At 40.2% G+C, this 19,482-nt stretch overlaps 1 protein-coding gene across 2 annotated transcripts in view; it reads right to left on the bottom strand.

Moving 5' to 3' along the window:
- pax7a (paired box 7a) overlaps window positions 1-19,482 on the bottom strand; it is a 47,190-nt gene that overhangs the window by 21,140 nt on the left and 6,568 nt on the right. For both annotated transcript variants that reach the window (XM_044350256.1, XM_044350255.1), the window contains exon 5: window positions 3,232-3,431. In XM_044350256.1, coding sequence (XP_044206191.1) covers window positions 3,232-3,431 — 200 coding nt within the window. The remainder of the gene's footprint in view (window positions 1-3,231; window positions 3,432-19,482) is intronic.

Genomic DNA, 19,482 nt, shown 5'->3' on the forward strand with positions numbered 1-19,482 from the left:
CACACACTACATCAGCAGAGGAAATACTGAAGGTAGACTTGGCAGTATCCCCTCCCACTGAGACAGCCTGGAACTAATTGCTGAGAGATATGGATCATATCCCACAATTTGTCAGTTGGGGTGATAAAACCATTGCGGGGCTCGTGGTGGTGAAGGAGCGCTGGTAGCTCCGCTGAAAGGGGCAGTGGGGCTGATAAAGATGGATGGTGAAAGGATCTTAAAATGGCAGGCCAGGGCAGACACAAGGGAGTTAGCTGTGTTTATGAGGCGGTGAGTTTAGGTTGTGAGTCAGCGCTAAGCCAAACACTCATCACTTCCACAAGAATCTAGCAGTTCAATTTACAACACAGCTTTGGGGTCTGGCGGTTGAGTGCCAGTGAAACCATGTTTGCAGAGGCGCTCCCCTCACGAGTAGCGTTTACCTCTGACTGCACCCAACCTGAGAGAAAACTGCTTTCCAGATTATCACCATGTTTAATGACAAACGGATAACAGTGAACCATGACCGCGGACATAAATTCGAGTTAAAATATGAGTCTGTGAGACCCCTCCAACACCCCCTGCCTATAGTTTCTTTCTCAACCCCAAACACCGATTAGTCTCTGAACAACATCTGGAAGATGCGTCATTGCAGCTGTGCTGGAGCAGCTTGCTCTCAGGCCAAAGGGTCTCTTCTCTCCTGCCCTGTGATGGGCCATTTGGGCACCTATGTGAAAGCCCAGCTGGTGGACATTTTCAGAATGCTGTGATACAAACAACACACAAATGCACACACCATCAAGTTCACATTTAAAGCAAAATTTTCCAGATTTAGTTTATTTTCCAGATTTAGTTTATTATCTGTTTGTTCATTAAGAGGTTTAAATGTTGAAATATTTCAGAATTTGTTAAATACTTTGTCAAAACTATCATAAAATTCTAGTTATCGTTCCATATCTTTCTTCGAACATGCTCACCAAACTGCAGCATAGCTTTGGGCATTATTTATTTGGGCTACCAGAGCCCCTTTCTCTGTAACCCTCTTAGAAAATTAAGTTTGAGTTGACCTTTTTAGACTTTCAAAGCCTTTTAAGAATTAGATTATGAGGAAAACTGCATTAACAAATTATAGCCATGACTCAAATTCCTCAGGTTTTCACATGACATCATTTAAATCTATTATCTAACAGCAAAGAGGCAGCAGTCACTTCGTTTTCTCTCTTTTCTTGCTTTCATGTTTAGATATTTTTGTCAGGCTCCATAAATACATAGGTGCTAATACATGCATGGATTTTTCCGTCGAATTCAAGATGTTAGTCCTCCATGATGGCTTTGAATTGCTGCAGAGTGTTGTGTTTGAACGCGGAATTTAGTACAATCTTCAAAATGAAGCAAAAAATGTAGTTTGTACAGTTTTTGTGGCTAAATCTGAAACTCAGTCTCCAAAATGCCACATTGAATTTTCTTTCTAAATACCATCAGAATGTGTTAGAGTAGATTTTACATTTTAAAAAAAATACTGATGAAACTTTTAATTCAAATAGCTGCTCCCTTTTCTTGTCCACATTTACTGCATTCTCATCTCTAAAAAACACGCACAACACACAAAAAATGAATATATTGTCTTATAATAGCCATGAGATAAATTTCTCCTCCCTTGAGTGAGGCATTAAACACTCAGACATATAGCACATCCTTGCGTGTTGGGGGGTTTCAAGATGGACAAAGACATGTGTGGAATCAGTTACCCCAACTGCATGTTTGTAGTGTGATGAACACTTAGCATGCGGTGTGGAGTTTGGGGGGTTCAGAGGGAGTGTGAACGACTGTGGTAAAACGAGAGGGGTGCCCCAGACCTTTTTTTTTTCTTTTACTAGCGGCTGATTGATTAATGTTGTTGTCGGGGCATAGGGTCCCTGGAGAGGATGAGGAACCCTGTGTGATATGTGGAGGGTTTTACAAGCAGCGGCGAGCTTGAAAGTGATGGGATGAGATCCTGGCCAAAGGCCGAAATGAGAAATCCATCAGGAATGCATTCCCTTTCTCTCCTCTTCTCTTTTTTCTCTCCTTCTCTCCGTCTTTGGAAGAACAGCTGCTGCTATAACTCTACTGTACATATCTTCCTTCAATCTTACATATAACCGCATGGCACCCAGGCTGTTAGACAGGTTGCAGGGTCTGAGGTGTGAAAATGGGGAGCAACTCTGTCAAACCGCTCCAACATGCAAACTCCCTTACACGCACATTGCAATACAATAAAAAGGGCAACATCTACCTGACAGATGAATACATCATTGCTGTGGGTAAAAGAAGGGCTTTATTATTACTTTTTCAAGAGTTTAATAAGTGAGTGTGAGTTCAGTCACATCGCTTTTTGCAATGTTTTTATGGGAATTTCGGTATTTGCTGTTCAGGCAGTGTAGAGTCCACTGCAGCCTAAAGAAGATGAAAAAAGTGTGAGCTTCTACAACTGGCTGCATGTTAAAAGATCAAATATTCTGATTCTCAGCACTGAGCTACCACAGTGTATTGATGTTGACAGGTGGAGTCTTTACAGTTAACATAGCCAAACTCCAATTACACATGAGTTAAAAGGACCAGTGCACCCAAATTACAAAAAAAAAACCCAAACAAAACACATTTCCTCACTTATCGTATTGTATCTAGCTAACCATGCAGATAGTTTTATTTGTCAGGGTTTTGAGAAAGCCATCTCTGAGATTTCTGCTTCCATCTCAATACAATGGTGGTTCATGGAATACTTTAAAGCAAAAAGCAGCATCTTTATCCCAAGTAAGTCCCAGTTACTTTGAATAACCCAAAGAGCTCACAGTGAACAGTCTTTGTAACTACTTTCTGCTGAAGAAATAGCCCCTATAAAATGTTTGAGTGAGTGTGGAGGACACTGTTTCTAGATAGAGATGTTTTTGTTGAATTTTTAAAATGTTAGTTCCCTCCATTGTATTATGGTGAATGCTATTTTTTCAAAGGAGATATTCGCATATCCAATTATCTCAGATGCAGGCGCGTTGCAAAGTATCACTTCAGTCTTGAGAAAAGAAGATCCCGCACTCTGCTCATGCTCAGCATCACAATTAGAGGTGAATGCAGAAATCTCAAGGATGCTTCAAAACCTGGATATATTCTGCATGTCTCGATACCACTATAGGTGAGAGAATATGTGTTTCCATTATTTGGTTGAACCGACTTGCAGAATTATTACAGAACGATGTGTGTGTTCATCAATCTAACCTGTACTCTCGCTTCTGTGAGTTTTGTCCTCTGAGCCAGCTCCTCTCTGGTGTAGATGTCTGGGTAATGCGTCCTTTCAAAAGCCTTCTCCAGCTCCTCCAGCTGCTCGGCGGTGAAGGTGGTGCGACTGCGCCTCTGCTTCCTCTTCAGAGGCAAGTCGGGCTCCGAATCTACATCTGAGCCATCATCTGTGCGGTTACCTGAGGTGAAAAGAAGAGGAGAGAGGGCCATCTGTATGATCATGGAATAAAAAAGCAATCTAAGGAGTCTGTCTGTTATCTGAGTGCATGTTTGTAGAAAATAAGATCAAATGTGAGCTGAAACTGATCAAGAACCAACAGCATTATCTGCACTCTCAAGAGAGCCGGGCAGGCAACACAGAGGATTCAGATGACAGCTACTTCTCTCTCAATATACAACTGGGAGAATATTATCTTAATCTGTGGATATTTATTTAATATAGAGGAGGCCCTGATACACAATCCTGCCTCTGAGAGGGGCCCCAGAGGCAGTTAAGGCAGAGGGCTGAGGGGGAGCGGGGGTGTTGATGGGTAGAGGGGTTAATCTGCACAGGCCACCTTGCTGCTCCTCACCCTGCTTTTCTCTCTCATTGGCCCAGGGCACACTGCTCATACACAGCGCAGCCAAAGTGTGTAAAATAGAACACAATATCACACCAAAACCATTCAGTCCCGTGTGTTTCCATCTGCTGTCATTAAATGAATTAGAACATATTTTACATTACTTTTTAGGCATTCAACTAAGCTGAATTTTTGCTCGAGGAATATAGATACAGCACAAAGCTGTACAATCCAGGCCGACAGGGAAATTTTTGACAGCAAATACGCATTACCATTGCACATTACCATTATAACTGAATTTAGAAAATTGCATCATTTTCACCTCCTCTGCATGTCTATTCAAACTACATGGCCCTTTTCATTTCATGTCATAAAATTCATATTTTCATAATTTCCTCATTGAGACATTGACAAGGCGGCATGATGTGCCAGTGTTGCTCCAGGGCTAGTTGGATTGCATCATGCACAGTCCAGAAAGTGTGGGAGAGGGAAAATAAAGGAAGATATTGAAGAAGAGGGTGTATGGAGAGATTTCTGCTTCTGACAGAGGCCCTTCACCATTCAGCTAAAATGAAAACTATAATGCTCACCTGAATGTTTCGCCTGAGTGAGTTCCTACCATCTAATTCATTGTTTCCAGCTCCGATCTCTGTTTATAGCTCACTCCAGTGAAATCTTTCAACATAAGAGGACAAAAGAATACTCAAACCTAGCCTCCAAATAACAACTGTGAGAACAAAAGAGCAACAGAGCTGGCGGAGTCTCAAGGCCAGCTCCAGAGTTTAATTAAACAAGGAATTATGGGATTATATGGAGACTATCATTACAGGCCACTCTATGAGTCTTCTACGAACATTTTTTGTCCCCCTGAGCTCATGCTCAATGATTCTCTGCGGATTACATGTGGCCGCAGGACATGAGGCCGCATTCATTAAATCAATTCTTCAGTCTTATCCTTTTTAATAAAGATTGATTCTTGAAGCACGGGCTCACTCCGCTGCAGAACACCCTTGAACATACAAAGTTGAATATGTACATACACCACATATCCCTTTGTTGGTTTTCATGAGGATGCGTATATCCATTTGCCCAGTAACTTGCCATGACGACACTTGAGACCAGCCCGGCAGTGTGCAGATCACTTTCCAAAGTCACCTCTGTGTCCTATAGGGAGACGTGGGGGCCAGCGTAGACACATACTCAAGGGGCTCTGAGAAAGACACCAAAGTCTTCTCCTCCTCAAACTATTTTCTTTTCCCTGTCACTGTCTCTTCACCCTTTGTTCGAGGTGCTTTCACAGACTTTATTTTTGCAAGTAAACCGTTGTGGCAATCAGTGTCACGTTTAACATGCTATCAAGCTAATGACTGATAAATCTCAGCAGACAATAGCTTGGACTGCTGCTCTCCATTAAGCCCTCCAGAGCCAACACATCTGTTCTAGTACATGAAACAGGAGCACAAGGTCAACAGCCCTGCCTGTAATGAGTAAGGGAAAATGGAAAATGGCACACGCTGCATGGGGCCAACTGGGATTGCAGTTTGGATGTAAAACTCATCTATATGCTGACTACATTTGGTGCGTAGAGGACAGAAAGTATCTAAAAACGCATGGCTGCTCTCCATTCTGATGGAAGACAGAGTCTGATGGTGTTACTGGAAGAGTCTCGCTCCTCTGTAGACAGCAGATAATTTAAAAACCGGCCTGAATACATGTCAGTGAGCACTAGCAGGAACAAAGAGAGAAAATGACCACTTTTCAGTCTGTTTGCTGGATAACGACACTTTAAAATTTAAATATCATGCCTCTTTTATCCCCTGGCACATGTGCCAATGTTAATAATCAAAGACAAAATTAAGACTGAGCAAACAAAGTCCCTGCAGGGGTGTCGAGGTCAATTCCTTAATGGTCCGCTCTGCACAAAAAGGTACATTCTGATTAGACCTTTGTATAATGCAACTGCGTAATTCCATTCAACGGGTTCATGGGATATTGATAAACCACTCATGCCTTGTCTCATTACTTATTGTCCAATTAGAATCTCATTATGTGCCATCCAGTGGGCATGATTACTACCGTGTACTCTCCTCCAGGGGCTCTCTGAGGTTTTTCCCCCGATATTGATTTAAAATCGCAGTCGGTATAAATAGAAATTAATCAGGTTTGCCAATTGCTTTGTTTAGGTAAGTGCTTGATTAAGATTAAAAATAACACTGGGAATTGTTTGGGTAATAGCTACCTTACATTTTAACGAATGTCATGATTTAAGAAAGGGATGGATTCAATACAGGCGATATTTCAAAGATTCAGTTGAAGGAGATACATCACTGATCCGCTCTCTGTTTTACATAAAATTGATATACAAATAAAAAGATGATCACTTTATATGGGCAAAAGCTAATTTATAATGTTCCAGATTCATGTTACATACCAAATGTATACAGTACAATATATACTACTAATCCTTAAGAAATAAATACTTTAACTGTTTTATACTAACAGGAAAAGATTCAATACTTGCACTGTCAGATGTCAATCAAGCTGCAACATTAAACTTCATTCGGTTCGTTGAACTTGAGTAGGCCTACTAAATTTTTGTTTGTTGTTTTGTTTTCTGAGGTCTTTTCCTTTCAAAATTAGTTTGAAATATTTTCCAGCTGTGAGCAGCTCCGCCATTTCCTTTGTGCATTGCATTGTGGGAGAATAGTGTCCATCAACAGCACACTCAAAATTCAAGGTATTTTCTTGTCTGTATACTGAGTGAGTAACTTTATTTTGTCACTTTTCTGTCCCTCCATCTTTATCAAATCCAATAGTGAATACTATTTCTGGTGCAATTTCAAAACTTCATCCAAAAAATGTAAAAATTAAGTCATGTTTTGATATTGTCGCGCTGGAAAGCTCAAATCAACTCATCAGACTAATTATGGTTGCACTATTCGTGAACAATGACAACTAATATGTTGCAATGATTAACAACGATGTGGCCAGAGATGTGGAGAACTGCCACGTCTTTTCACCCCGGTGTGCCTTTGCTTTAATGACGTTTTAATTCCAGCCAGGCCTTTCAGATAAAGCAAAGTTCCTTCTCTTCAAGGACTTGGGCTGCTAGTTAATACTTTTAAGGTTACTGTGAGGTTTAAAGCCTGCTCTCTTCCCTGATGCTCTTCTGCTGACCCCTCAGACAGACTCTTCAGACTACAGATGGGATCCTCATCACCCTGATTCCTCAAACCCCCCCACCTCCTCATTCTGCACCCCCTCCCCACCTACTCCTCCAAACCCTTCTTGTCTTCTCCCTCCAACCCCTCAGACTCGTCCAGTCCAGTCCTCCACCTTTACCCCTGGGACGCTGAGGTAATGCTGATTAAACAGACAGCTGTCCACTCAATACCAGCAATTAACCAAGAGATATGTGAGGTTATAGATTTATATGTCAGTAATAAGCTTCATGTCAGCCAAGTGGTTGAAAATATTAGCTAAGTCAGGACATCTGATACTGTGAGGTAATGTTTGGAAAAAAAAATCTAAAACAAATATGGCCCAAAAGTAAATGATCATCGAAGCATTACAATTAACAGCATGAAAAATGTGTTATATCATCTGAAAAGCAATAACCAGTTATGAATTATGCTAAAAATATATAAATACACATATTAAAGTGGCTTAAATAATCCATATTTACAGTATACTTCCAGCCAGATGTGTACTAAAATAAGGAAAAACAGTAAAATGTACTAGGAAAGCGAACAGAATTATTATCTTTTTGCACAGGTGTGTCATGTAATAATCAGAAAATAAAAACATTACAAGCAGGAGCATAAAAAGAAACATGTTCTTGCAGTGAGGCAGGTGTCAGGTGCTTTATCCCTCATCTCTAACTCACCTGTGAACAGTATTAGCCTAAAAAAAAAAAAAAGTAGTGTTCATCCTTGTCAAACTGTCTCTGATATCATAACCCATGGCCTCAATATCAGCCATACCTTTGCAAACTATCCAAGACAGAGGGACAAAAACAGACAGGGCTTTGGCAGTGCAGCATTAGCTCATAATGGCTCATTTTGAAAAGCATATTAGTTCCAGCATAATTACAATCAGGCCTCACGCTCTGTGTTTTGCAGGCATTCACAGGACCAGCCTCTGAGCACCGAGTCACACCAGTTGACTGTGACTGACAGCAGATTTAGTTAAAAATGCTGTTTTTTCCTCCCTCTTTTTTCCCCACAGGACAAAAATAACACCACATCTTTTCTCCCTATTTATGTTGACTTGTTTATTTTGTGCCTACCTTTTGTCGTAGTTGATACTGCAATTATACTTTTTGTCAGTCAGAGGGGGTGAATATCAAAAGGCCTAATTATGCAAACAGGCCTGTGATAAGAGGCATCTGCCTGAGATGGGATCTGCTATCTCTGACATGCATCTGTCTCTGTGCTGTCTTTGCTGCTCCAGGCCTGCATATAAACAGCCCTGCCTGTCCCCAGGACTGCATGCGATTCAACCACCAACACTGGAGTGGAGGGATGTTTCGGGGGCGGGGGGGATCGTGCAGCAACATCAAATAACTAACAACTTCCCAATTTGCATTTTTCTGAGAATGGAGCGGCATCTCTGTTTAATGCACTTGCCTGTTCATCCCAAAGGGGTTGCCAAGTTAAAGGAGGCATGTGATTCAAGGCATTTACCGAAGGATGTATCTGAGATAGGAACCTTATGTGAATACAAGATAGACTACAGCGATAACCAGAATGCTTTAAAGACAAATTCTCTATGAATAATCTTTTCCTGTAGTTATCTCCCTGCGAGTGAAAAACAAAAACAAAACTCTCAAAGTGAGCCTAGCTTCAGTATGAATGCATTTATATATACAGTATATTAGATTAAAATACTCAGATAAATATGCTAAACAATTTGTAAAAGGGACTTAATATGTGGCAGAATCAAGTTAACTGTTTACTTGGTTTGGTAACATGCCAAAATGCATCATCAATTTCTTCTGGTTGTCAGTGACCTTCTCTGGGCCATAATTTGACATTTAGCTGAAATTGAATCTGGATGAGATGTGTAACTATACGTAAGGATATTAAAAATCCACCGTCTATCTAAAATAAAATCATCTTCAGCTCACCTTTATGGACAGATGTCATTGAATTCAGCTTTGTCTCATGCCTATCATGTCAATTATTGGTTCATAGCAGGTGCCTGAGGGCCAAGGGCACTTGTCCCAAAATCTATTCAGATTCAAGTGGTGAGACATGACGAGTCAGAAGGGAGAGACAGATATAAAATTTGCTCCAACTGCAATTACACACATATTTTTAACTATTCAACATAAGAAGTAGTTGTTCAAAACTTCAAACAGACTTAACTACTACCTGATGAAACTAGAAGAGTCCTCCTTGCTTTTGCTACCGAATGCACAACGTTTCACCGCCAGTGTCAGAGTTTAGGCTCTTTTACATCAACATTCCTCAGGAAAATTCCAATACTTTTCTTCCCTTGTCTCTCGGACAGAATCACATTCTTTAGAAAAGGAGTAGAGGCTTGAAAAAGAGGAGAAAAAGGCAGGGGAGGAAGAAAGATGGGAGGCTCTATAATCTTTGGCTCTCACAACAAACAATTAGCCCCCTTTTCTCTGTTTGAGGTGGGGAGAAAGTGGGAGAAGGGGAGGGGGGGACACAAGAGAGAAAAGCAGAGGAGACAGAGAGGGAGAAGCAGCGAGAGCGATGCTCTTTTATGGCTCTTGTCATATGGATGAAGGCGCGGCGCGTCCATGAGAGCGCACGCTCACCTTCAACAACAGGGCGTCCACTGGGCCTCCCGGCCTTTTCAGCCCGGAGAGACGAGCTCCTCAGGGGGCCATTAGAGCATGAATAGGGGCCTGACAGCCCTGTGCAGCTCCGCAGGGCATCCATAAATGCTGACATATTGACTCCCCATGCCTCTGCGCTGCCTGAGTGTGAAAGCGTGAAGGGCTTGAAGGGTGGGATTCTTTTTCTTTAATATGCTACTGGCTAAAAGTAGGATATTACCGACAATATGATTGTTTGCTTTTGACTCTAAGATATTTATACATGGTTTTTAAATGTATTTTTTCCAAATGAGCAGTTTTATTATTTTTAATATTTAAATTCCTCTTCTGACAGACTTCTTATGATGTAAATATGAGAAAAATGCACTTCAAACATTGCAAAAATGTTAGTGTCCATCATTCACACAATGCAAAATGCTACATTTTGTGAGCATTTATGAGTTTACCTGCTAAATTATCATATTCATTCCTTTCCTACTGAGGCAGTTTTTAGAACAAAGCCAGATTACAGAGGATCTAACAGAGCCACATGGACTTCAGAGGATACAAAATGTGAACCTTGTTAGAAAGAGCCACCTCTCACTTCCCCAATAAGACTGAGCTTTACACCAGGTTTGTTCTTCTGTCGCGCAGAATGTCACCGCCTGAGCTCAAGTCTTTGCTAATTGAGGTCACAGCGAAAGTAATGAAATTAACAGAGAGCACAAGAAAGTAAAAAGGAGCCCATGGGGGTCTCTGCCAAATGGCACTGGAGCCAGAGCTGCGGTCCCCCAGCAAAAAGCTCTAAAAACCTACGCAGGAAATCAAACAGTAACGTCTCAGGGCTATGAGCCGAGGTCTCCTGGAGGAACAAATCATTTTCTCAACAAAGCCAAAGAGAGATTACCGGGCACAGTATAGGAATGCACAGCGGACATTTTTATGTGCCCAAGGGAAGTTTCCTAATTTTCTGGACAAGGCTGGGCAGCAAATATTGTGGAAAAGTTTGTGCGATATAGAGGACACTGGGAAAGAAGAGTTGTGAAGAATGGTAGAAACTTTAATAAAAAAAACCCTCAAGATTGATGTGAACAAACCTCATAAAACTGTTTAAATGTTTAATTAGTGGGCAGGAAAGTAAGGTTTATATCTTTGCAGAAAACACTACATTTACAGTTGATGTATTTGGCACTAAAATTGCTTTTATATGTTTGAATATTACTTTATTCCTGTGACACTGAGTCAACTCTGTAATTGGAAAAGATAAAAACAAGACACATTTTTATAATATACTTACTATAGTGCACTGACATTTATGGGCTTGTAAGGAAACAAATGGTTACCAAAGAGTTCCTTTATATTCAACAATAATTTAATGAATATTTCCTGTAAATAGCTTTTTTTTCTGGGTATAGTGAAGCATTACAGTGCTTGGCATTAATTTCTGAGATCCCTCCATATTGTGGGGTTGTAATGTGGCACAGTAGCAAAGCTTTTTATACTGAGACTACATATTCCCCAAGGAGAGAATGACTGACGATGCAGAAATAAGCCCATTAGTTGAAAATAGGGGACAACATTTGAAGTTGTTATTTTGTCGGCTAGGACAGGAGCTCCACCCCACTGTTTGGACAACCGCTTTCACATTTTAACTTGGTGGGAAAAAAACACATTTCTGATTTGCAACACTCAGGGAACATGTTTATTGTCTTTGTGGTTATGAAAAAAAACATGCACAATTAAAACAAATGAATATTTCAGTGGTGAAGCAGATCAAGAGCATAAAATGTGAAATGTTCTGGCCCTAAGTAGCATAGGCTAATGGCGATTTTTAAACTAGCAGACCATGGTCAATGTTTCTCATTCATCACTGAGGGAGAGCACGGGCGCACTGTGCTAAACGTAATTACTGTTGCACATTATGTGGGCTATTCCTGTATTGTAATAAAATTAGCCAGAAATGCTTTTTGTCTTTTCTAATGCAGCTCCATGGTAACCAGCGGATGGACATAATGCAACACACTGTCCCGATCTGTGCCAGCTGTCAGAGTTTGACAACCCTAGCTGGCAAAGCGAATTGGAGGAAACTACATGTCTTTCAATAAATTATGTGGTTCTGACCTGATCATCTGCTGCACAATTTAACATGGGCATAATAAAGCCTGATATGTCCTGATGTAGTGTATACTCATTTTTGCAGTCCTTCAGTTTTATTGTTTGGCAGAATAACAATGGCTTAATCACCAAGACAGATCCATTTCTGCCAAAGGTCCTGGTTATTATTATACTGTCCATCTTAAACATTTCCTAAGATTAACACAGACAGGCAAGGAATTTCAATTGGACCATACAGTATATTTTATGTTCCTCAAACTACATACAGAGAAAAATCTAAATCTTGCTGAGCTGATCGTAAAAATTAAATGCTGTAAAAGGATCACATTTAGCCAAAAGAGATCTTTGAAATATCAGGACTGCAGAACTAAATTAGACGACTAAGCCAACCGTTTTTACTGATTCACTGATAATCAATCAGCATCATAATTAATGCCTCTAAAATTCAGGAAGTAAATACTTGCAAAACTATGTAGAATGTGACTCTGTATGTTGAATGGTATTTGTGGGATACCTGCAAAACTACTCAGTATTTAATACAGAAGAAGAGACTGTGTTTGGTCCATTTGAGCCATAAATACAAGATGCCACTGATTTCTCTGCTGTGAGATTTTATTTGGCTGAAATCAAAGAGGCAACTACAACAAAGACTTGTGTCCTGACCGATATGTGCCTGCATAAATACACCGAAGAATTACTCGTGGACTTCCACAATTTTACAAGCCCTTGGCATTATTTGGCATTATCTGTCAGCCAGTAACAACATTTATGTTGTCTGGTAGATAACTTATTAGGCAAAATGACTATGATTTATGGAATTACATGGTTAATTAGATACTGCTTACAGCCGAGATTGCTCTGTAAACTGTCTGTCCCCTTTGGTTATTCACCTACTCATGACAAAACAAAAAGATGGAAACATTATGTTTTTACCTACAGTCTTCACCTCCTGAGGACAATAGCAGGGGAAGTACAGTATATGACACCAGCAGTCTGTGTTTGTGGCTTGTTTTCTATGTTCTGTGATGCCGTGAATACTCAGATTAATTTTATTGCTCGTTGACATTGTTATTGGTACTTTCTGACAAAAGGCACCATTGTCTGCAAAGGTCATGAGGTCGCTTAATTACGCTTGTTTATTGAAGCAAAATGATGGGAGCCTCTCTAATGATGTGTGTGCTGCTACTGCACTGGTTTTAGCCAGTGTTACCTGAATTGAACTGGTTGTTTTTCACGTAGACCAAGAGGAAAGACGCCTAGAAAACATCTCAAACCAATTAAATGAGATTTCTGTCCGAAAACAACTACTAAAGGTTTTTCCATTAAAACCTTTTGAAACTAATCTCCCGCTGCTGAGAACACTTGTCTCTCCTCGTGGCATGGATAGGAATCAGCAGTGAGAGATAAATAAATGGCCTTTAAAGAACATTGGCCCTCTTGTCAAGACACATACCCACTCGAGAGCAGCAACAGTCCACATGTCAACTCATTCTCTTCCCATTTCCTCTGCTCTCCTTGGTAAGACACTCCTGTCTAATGAAGAAGAGGGACTGCAATCCCAGAGGTCTAAGCAGAGCTCTGTCATCCCTGAGTGTTGTTTTCCCTCTGGACAGCCCAGTCATTGTCCACTATCGAAGGTAATACTCACCAATCAGGATTCATTACAACACCAAATGAACTGCCCACCGCAAGCAAACCCGCAACTAACACAGAACTGCCCGCGAAAAGAAATAGGCCTCCCAGGGACCCCCTCCAAACTAAATTGGATTGCCAATACGGCCCACAGACGTTTGAGAAGTCGAGAAAAACAATGGAGCAGAAAATAAATACTCCAAAGCCACAATGATGACTCCACTTGGTAAACTAACACAGTATTGATCGTCTTCTTTTTTTTGTTTGTTTAGAAAAGCCTCATCCCTGCTAATAGCTGTCTGAGAGTGTAATCTCTCCCTTGTCCTCCCCCTCCTCTCCTCCCCTCCACATTCCCTATTATGTGGCTCCTTTCAGCGCGCCTCAAATAGTTTAGGTTCAGTGTCGCACTGGGGTACGGGGCATGGGACTGGGGACCAATTGTTTGCTAATGTTGACACCTGCCAGAGCAGGCTTGGTCTATTTGGGGCCCGCCAAGCTGCAAACTGGATGCTCCCCCTCTTTAGCGAGATTAAGTGTGGGTTGCTGGGGTCACAAATCACTGGACTCCCTCTGATGTTGTGAGGCACAGAGCCAGAGACTGAGAGGACTAAAGAGAAAGCTGGAGAGGGAGGGACAGAGGAGGGAAGAGGGATAAAGAGTGACAGTCTATTGTTACTGAAAAGGAGGGGAATAATGTATCTTCTTGAGTGCGCGTAACCAGTGTGCCCCATTCAAAAATATATCAACAGTGAAGCCACGTCGCCCTGCTAAAGCACACAACAGATTTCTGCTTTGCCTTTTGGGTGCATAAATGATCAGCAAGATTTGAGTAGCTTTTTTTTTGTTTGTTTGAAATTCAGCTTTAACACGAGAAGCCCAATTGTCACACTCTGCTCCTGGTCTCCACATAACAGCTTGTGCAATTTCCACACCCAAAATACAGCATTAGTAGTAAGAAAATAATATGATGCAGTGCATTAAACCATCTGCTTTCATGAAGATTCACAGGACAGACTTTCTGGGCTTCCAGGTTGGGTGATTCTACATTATAATTGCTTCACAAAATAGTCCAACAAAGTGTTTATTTTCCCAAACATATATGTTCACTTTAAAGTGTTTTAAAGCACATATATAGTGTAAAACCTGAGAGAAAACCAGCGTGGCCATGACAGAGTGCCCAGCACCTCCTCCCCCTTCCTTTGCAGATGTACATTAATGCAAAAAAAAAAAAAAAAAGCAGAGATCTGAGCTGCAGCAGAAGCACCCTCTCTCCCTTTAAAACTGCTGCTGTCCAGCCTGATCGTGTCAGTTTGAAGGCCCCTATTCAAAAGTATTCATGCATCTGCCTTTGAGGCACAATAGCAGCTAGTTTATAAACTGTCTGCCCAGGCACCCAAAGGCTTTAGTTCTTATTGTTTTCAGCCCCTTAATAAACTTTTTGGAGGAGTTCATCAACTTGCCTGAATAGCCTATGCAGCAAGTCTCAAGACAGAAAATAACAGAAGGGCCTTTTCGCCTCCCTCTTCTTTCTCTCTTCCTTTTCTAGTGGCTGTTCATCTAACAATGGCGAGAGTAGGCTGTCAGACATCACAGAGCTTTTTTTGTACCAATACAAGAAAAAAAGTATTCAATAAAAAGAGAATGCGGCCTCTTAAAAATGGGAATCGAAGACAATTGTATTTTTGCATTTGCACAGAAGGCAAAACTCCAGTAGCAATAAGCTTAAAAAAAATGTATACAAAAATTTAAACATCTATATAAAGACACAGTGTTTGTTTTGTGAGGCTATGGAGTTATTACAGTAAAATGATGCTGACATTTTGCAGATATTGTTTGTTAAAAATACAAATATGTTTGACATTTTAGATTAAAAAAAAACTGTTAAAGGTGAGAAAACCTTTAACTTTTTCTGTATCTGAGACGTCTGACACCTGTTAGACAGGCAGCACAAATGATGGGATGCAATAAAATGTAATTTTGGCTGTAAGCCATTAATCCACTGTTATACCTTTAAACTCTGTGGAAAAAAAATTTGCCAAACTTAAAAGTCTTTAATAGATGTCTGCTCTAATTAATTTCATACCTAATTAAAACAAGGCTACAGTCCATGCAGGCTGCCCTGTTTAGCCCGCTGGATGGCCATAATTGAAGTAATAGCGGAAAAAAGCCTGCTTAGAAATAAAAGCCCGCAGCGGTCCAATTCAACAACATCACCATCCATCCCCCCTTCTCCTCCTCCTCCTCCTCCTCCTCCTCCACCACCACCACCACCACCTGACCCAAAAAGGCCTTATTGGCTGCCCCGGACCAACCACCTACTGTTTCCCACCGATGCACTCGGTGCATTTTAACACCCTAATTAGATGTGACAAGTTTAACGAGCTGGTTTCAGAGGAGGAAAAGCTGGTCAGGTTATGATTTCCGAGTCAGACTCACAGGGGAATCTCTGGACAGCTGATTCCTGTCAGTCTCATTCATCTTCTTCCAGCCAATTAAACATTACTGCTAACAAAGCGGTGGCAATTTGGGGAACACATTAAACGCCTGAAGTGGAAACGTAAAAGTTTGAGACGATGCCAAGAGGCTGGTAACGACACTAGTGATGTAATAATAATAATAATAATAATAATAATAATAATAATAATAATAATAATAATAATAATAATAATAATAATAATGAGTGTTTGCTCAGGACAGTAATTGAAATATTTACATTACAACATGCTGGACACTCTGTAGTGTAACCGTGTTTTTGATGACATATTCCACAAGAATAATAAGGTAATAGATAGAATAACAGACTAATACTTAAAGGCAACATTTCCCAGAATAATTACTGTATACACTGGAAATTGTACATTCAAATATGTTTAACCTGTTTCAGCACAAACACAACACTTCTAGTACCGAGAAATTGATTTACTTATAAGAGCATGATTGCAGAATTATAGAATAACCTGGCATTTTTTAGAATAAATGAGCAATTTAAAATAACTCCCATCCCTTTGAGATAAATTACACAAAGAACAAATTATGTAAAAACTAAAACTAATAAGCTATAAAAAAAATAAAATAAAATAAAAATGAAGCCACACTCTGCCAACTTTTGGATAAAGCAATTTAAGCAAGAAAAGTACAAAGTTTTATTACTAATACCCCCACCTGTTGACATGAATGTGTGATGCACATGTGTTGCCTGTGTGTGTGTGTGTGTGTGTGTGTGTGTGTGTGTGTGTGTGTGTGTGTGTGTGTGTGCGTGTGTGTGTGTGCGTGTGTGCGTGTGTGTGCGTGTGTCTGTGTGTGTGTGTGTGTGTATGTGTGTGTATGTGTGTGTATGAGGGAAGTCAAACTTAAGCAAAAGAAAGAAGATGAAAAATGGAGATTTTCTATTTATTTTGGCCTGCAGCCCTGCAGGCGCAGCGCAGGAGCCCCATAGTGAAAATTGGCGGAATAAAACACAGACAGAAATGAGAGACGCGCTGAAGCACCCTACTGTTGTGACAGGATACCTGGAGGGCAACGCTTCCTCTTTAATTTGTCTCGTATGGTTTGAGACCCCCAACCAGACATCCAATCCTCAGAGTCTGCATAAGCCTACTGAATTTAATTCTCGATGGTGAAATTATATGCTATAATTAAATATCATATCATTGAAAAATGCTCAGTGGCATAGAGCATCTTATCGACTTGGTCTTTCCTCGGCTCCTTCGTTGTTATCACATTAATAGTAACAACATCTAAAATGGGCCTATCAGCATTTGTGAGGGAAAACTGCAGGCTAAACAAAAGGCACCTATGGGTTTACAGCTTATATTCTGATATTTTCGAGTAGGAAATGTTAACCTTGAAATGCTACTATCTGCGCCTAACAATGTGTGATCATAACCCCATAAATGAGGGGAGAAATTGAATCCTTTTAAGTTATTAAGCAGGAAAGGATTATAAACTCGTCTTTATAAATGAGCTAGAAATCCCCATGTCTTCCTATGTACACTTTTAAATTTCCCACAAGAAGCTGGAGAGGGAAGATTGCCCCTTTTTTTCAAGAGCCCCACAAGAGATGGAAAAACCATTTTTGTGCCCAGATAGGGAGTCGTCCCACATGGTAAGCGCCACTTTAATTAATAGACAGCCTTGAGAGGTATCACTGTCAGCCTGGATAATGGTGGCACAGCTAGTGTTTGTGCTTCCATGAATATTTCTGATGTGATGAAAGTCAAATGCCAGCACAGAATGAATTTAAGCCTACTCCATTTTTTTTTTTATATTCAGCCTAATGCTGTCGACACTTAAAGCTCCTGACAGTGAAATGTCTCTCCGGTTTGGTAGGCCTACAAGCTTAAACTGCACTCCTTAAAATTGATGCATTACTCATTACTCACATAAGCAATGAGTTTCATGTTATTAGGTTGCACAGTACGCTCCTGTTACCTTGCTGGAACTAATTTGTTACACTGGTTGCAGCTCTCTTGTCATCAAATATGGCGGCATGTCATCAGCAGCACGTTATTTTTTGAATAAAAGAAATAAAAAATGACATCAAAATTGTCTGGTGGAAATGGTTAAGTTAACATTTTTTTGATAATTCTCATATTTTCCTACAAATAATTCCTGACAAAATGAATAGATGGAGGGAAAAATGAACAAATCTGCAATTAAACTTTTGTCTTTTTGCAACAAAAACACCAATTTTATCCCATTATTGCCAATGAAATGTTGATTTGTTACACCGTTTCAGGCCTACTGACTGAGTCGTTACCAGGCAACGCGTAATCTAACAATCAAAGCACTAACAGCCATTAAAGCGTCACCTACATGGAAATAACGCTTACTATTTATCCATCTGACGTGTAATTATCATTATTTTAGTATTACTGAGTAGTTGTTGAGGCTATAAGCTACTCATAAATCCTCCAGGAGACACGTCATCCTGCTACAAATCAAAAGAGAAAGACGACAGGTAGCTACGGTCACCTTTGCCACACAAATCATAATTGGTTTGAAAAACAAAAAACAAAAAAAACTGAACATTCAGAAACATGGAAGGACACCCAATTATGCATAAATTATATGGGCCTAAACTAAAAGGCTTATAGGCTGCTGTAACTCATTTGGCTCCATTAACATCTTTATTTTGGACGTGAAAATGTTCAAAATTAGCCCATTAAATTAACATTGTTTACTTTTTATAGGCCAACTTAAAACAAAAACAAAAACAAACATAAAACTGCGTTGTAAACAAAACAAATTACTGTTTAGTTTTAGCAAAAACTGTTTTGATAAACCTGCTATTTAGTTAAAAAACTGAATTTTGTTTCAATATTCAATTATCTGTATTTCGAAATATGGATTATTTTATTAATTTTATTCATTTAGGACAAATCGCTCAGAATTATTATTATTATTATTATTATTATTATTATTATTATTATTATTATTATTATTATTATTATTATTATTATTATATCGATCATGTGTCTTTCAGCTCCTGCCCTCTTTATAAGAAATGTAGGCCTACCGATGTAAATTCCAGTGAAATGTGGCTTGAGTGGCTGCGGGGACAGGGGAGGTTAATCCGAGTTTAATGCAGTGAAGCACAGCGCAGGGTCTGGGCTATGATGGGTATGTTATCTCTGCCCAACATTTGGGTCTCCCTCAATTTCCACCCAGCCAAATAGCTGCGAGAAAGTGCAGATGGAGTCACTCTCAATGCCTGAGGAAAAAACGTTATTAATAGCTAAATAACTTCCCCATACTTTCACTGAATCTCTCTCACACACTGTTCCAGATGGATTTGTTTGAAGTGGTCTCTCGCTTCATTCCCCTGTCCTTCTCATTCAGCACGGCTTTAGACCCGAAATATAGCTACATTATATTACCATACACTTAGAGACTGGGTGTGAGCGCACGCGTACGTGTGAGTGTGTGAGTGCGCGCGCGCGCGCGCGCGTGTGTGTTTGTGACGTGGGGAGCACGGAGGGGGCAGCGCTTCACACTTTTCATCAGTGTAGGCCGAATTTATCGTTAATAACAGCTGAAATTATTCTTTTTTGTGTTTCTTTGTTTATGTGGTTGTGTTTGGAAGAAGAGGATGAACCTGATGAAACTCCCTTTTTTTGCGTAATTGATTGA

The sequence above is a fragment of the Thunnus albacares genome, chromosome 4, assembly GCF_914725855.1.
Source record: "Thunnus albacares chromosome 4, fThuAlb1.1, whole genome shotgun sequence".
Classification (NCBI taxonomy): Eukaryota; Metazoa; Chordata; class Actinopteri; order Scombriformes; family Scombridae; genus Thunnus; species Thunnus albacares.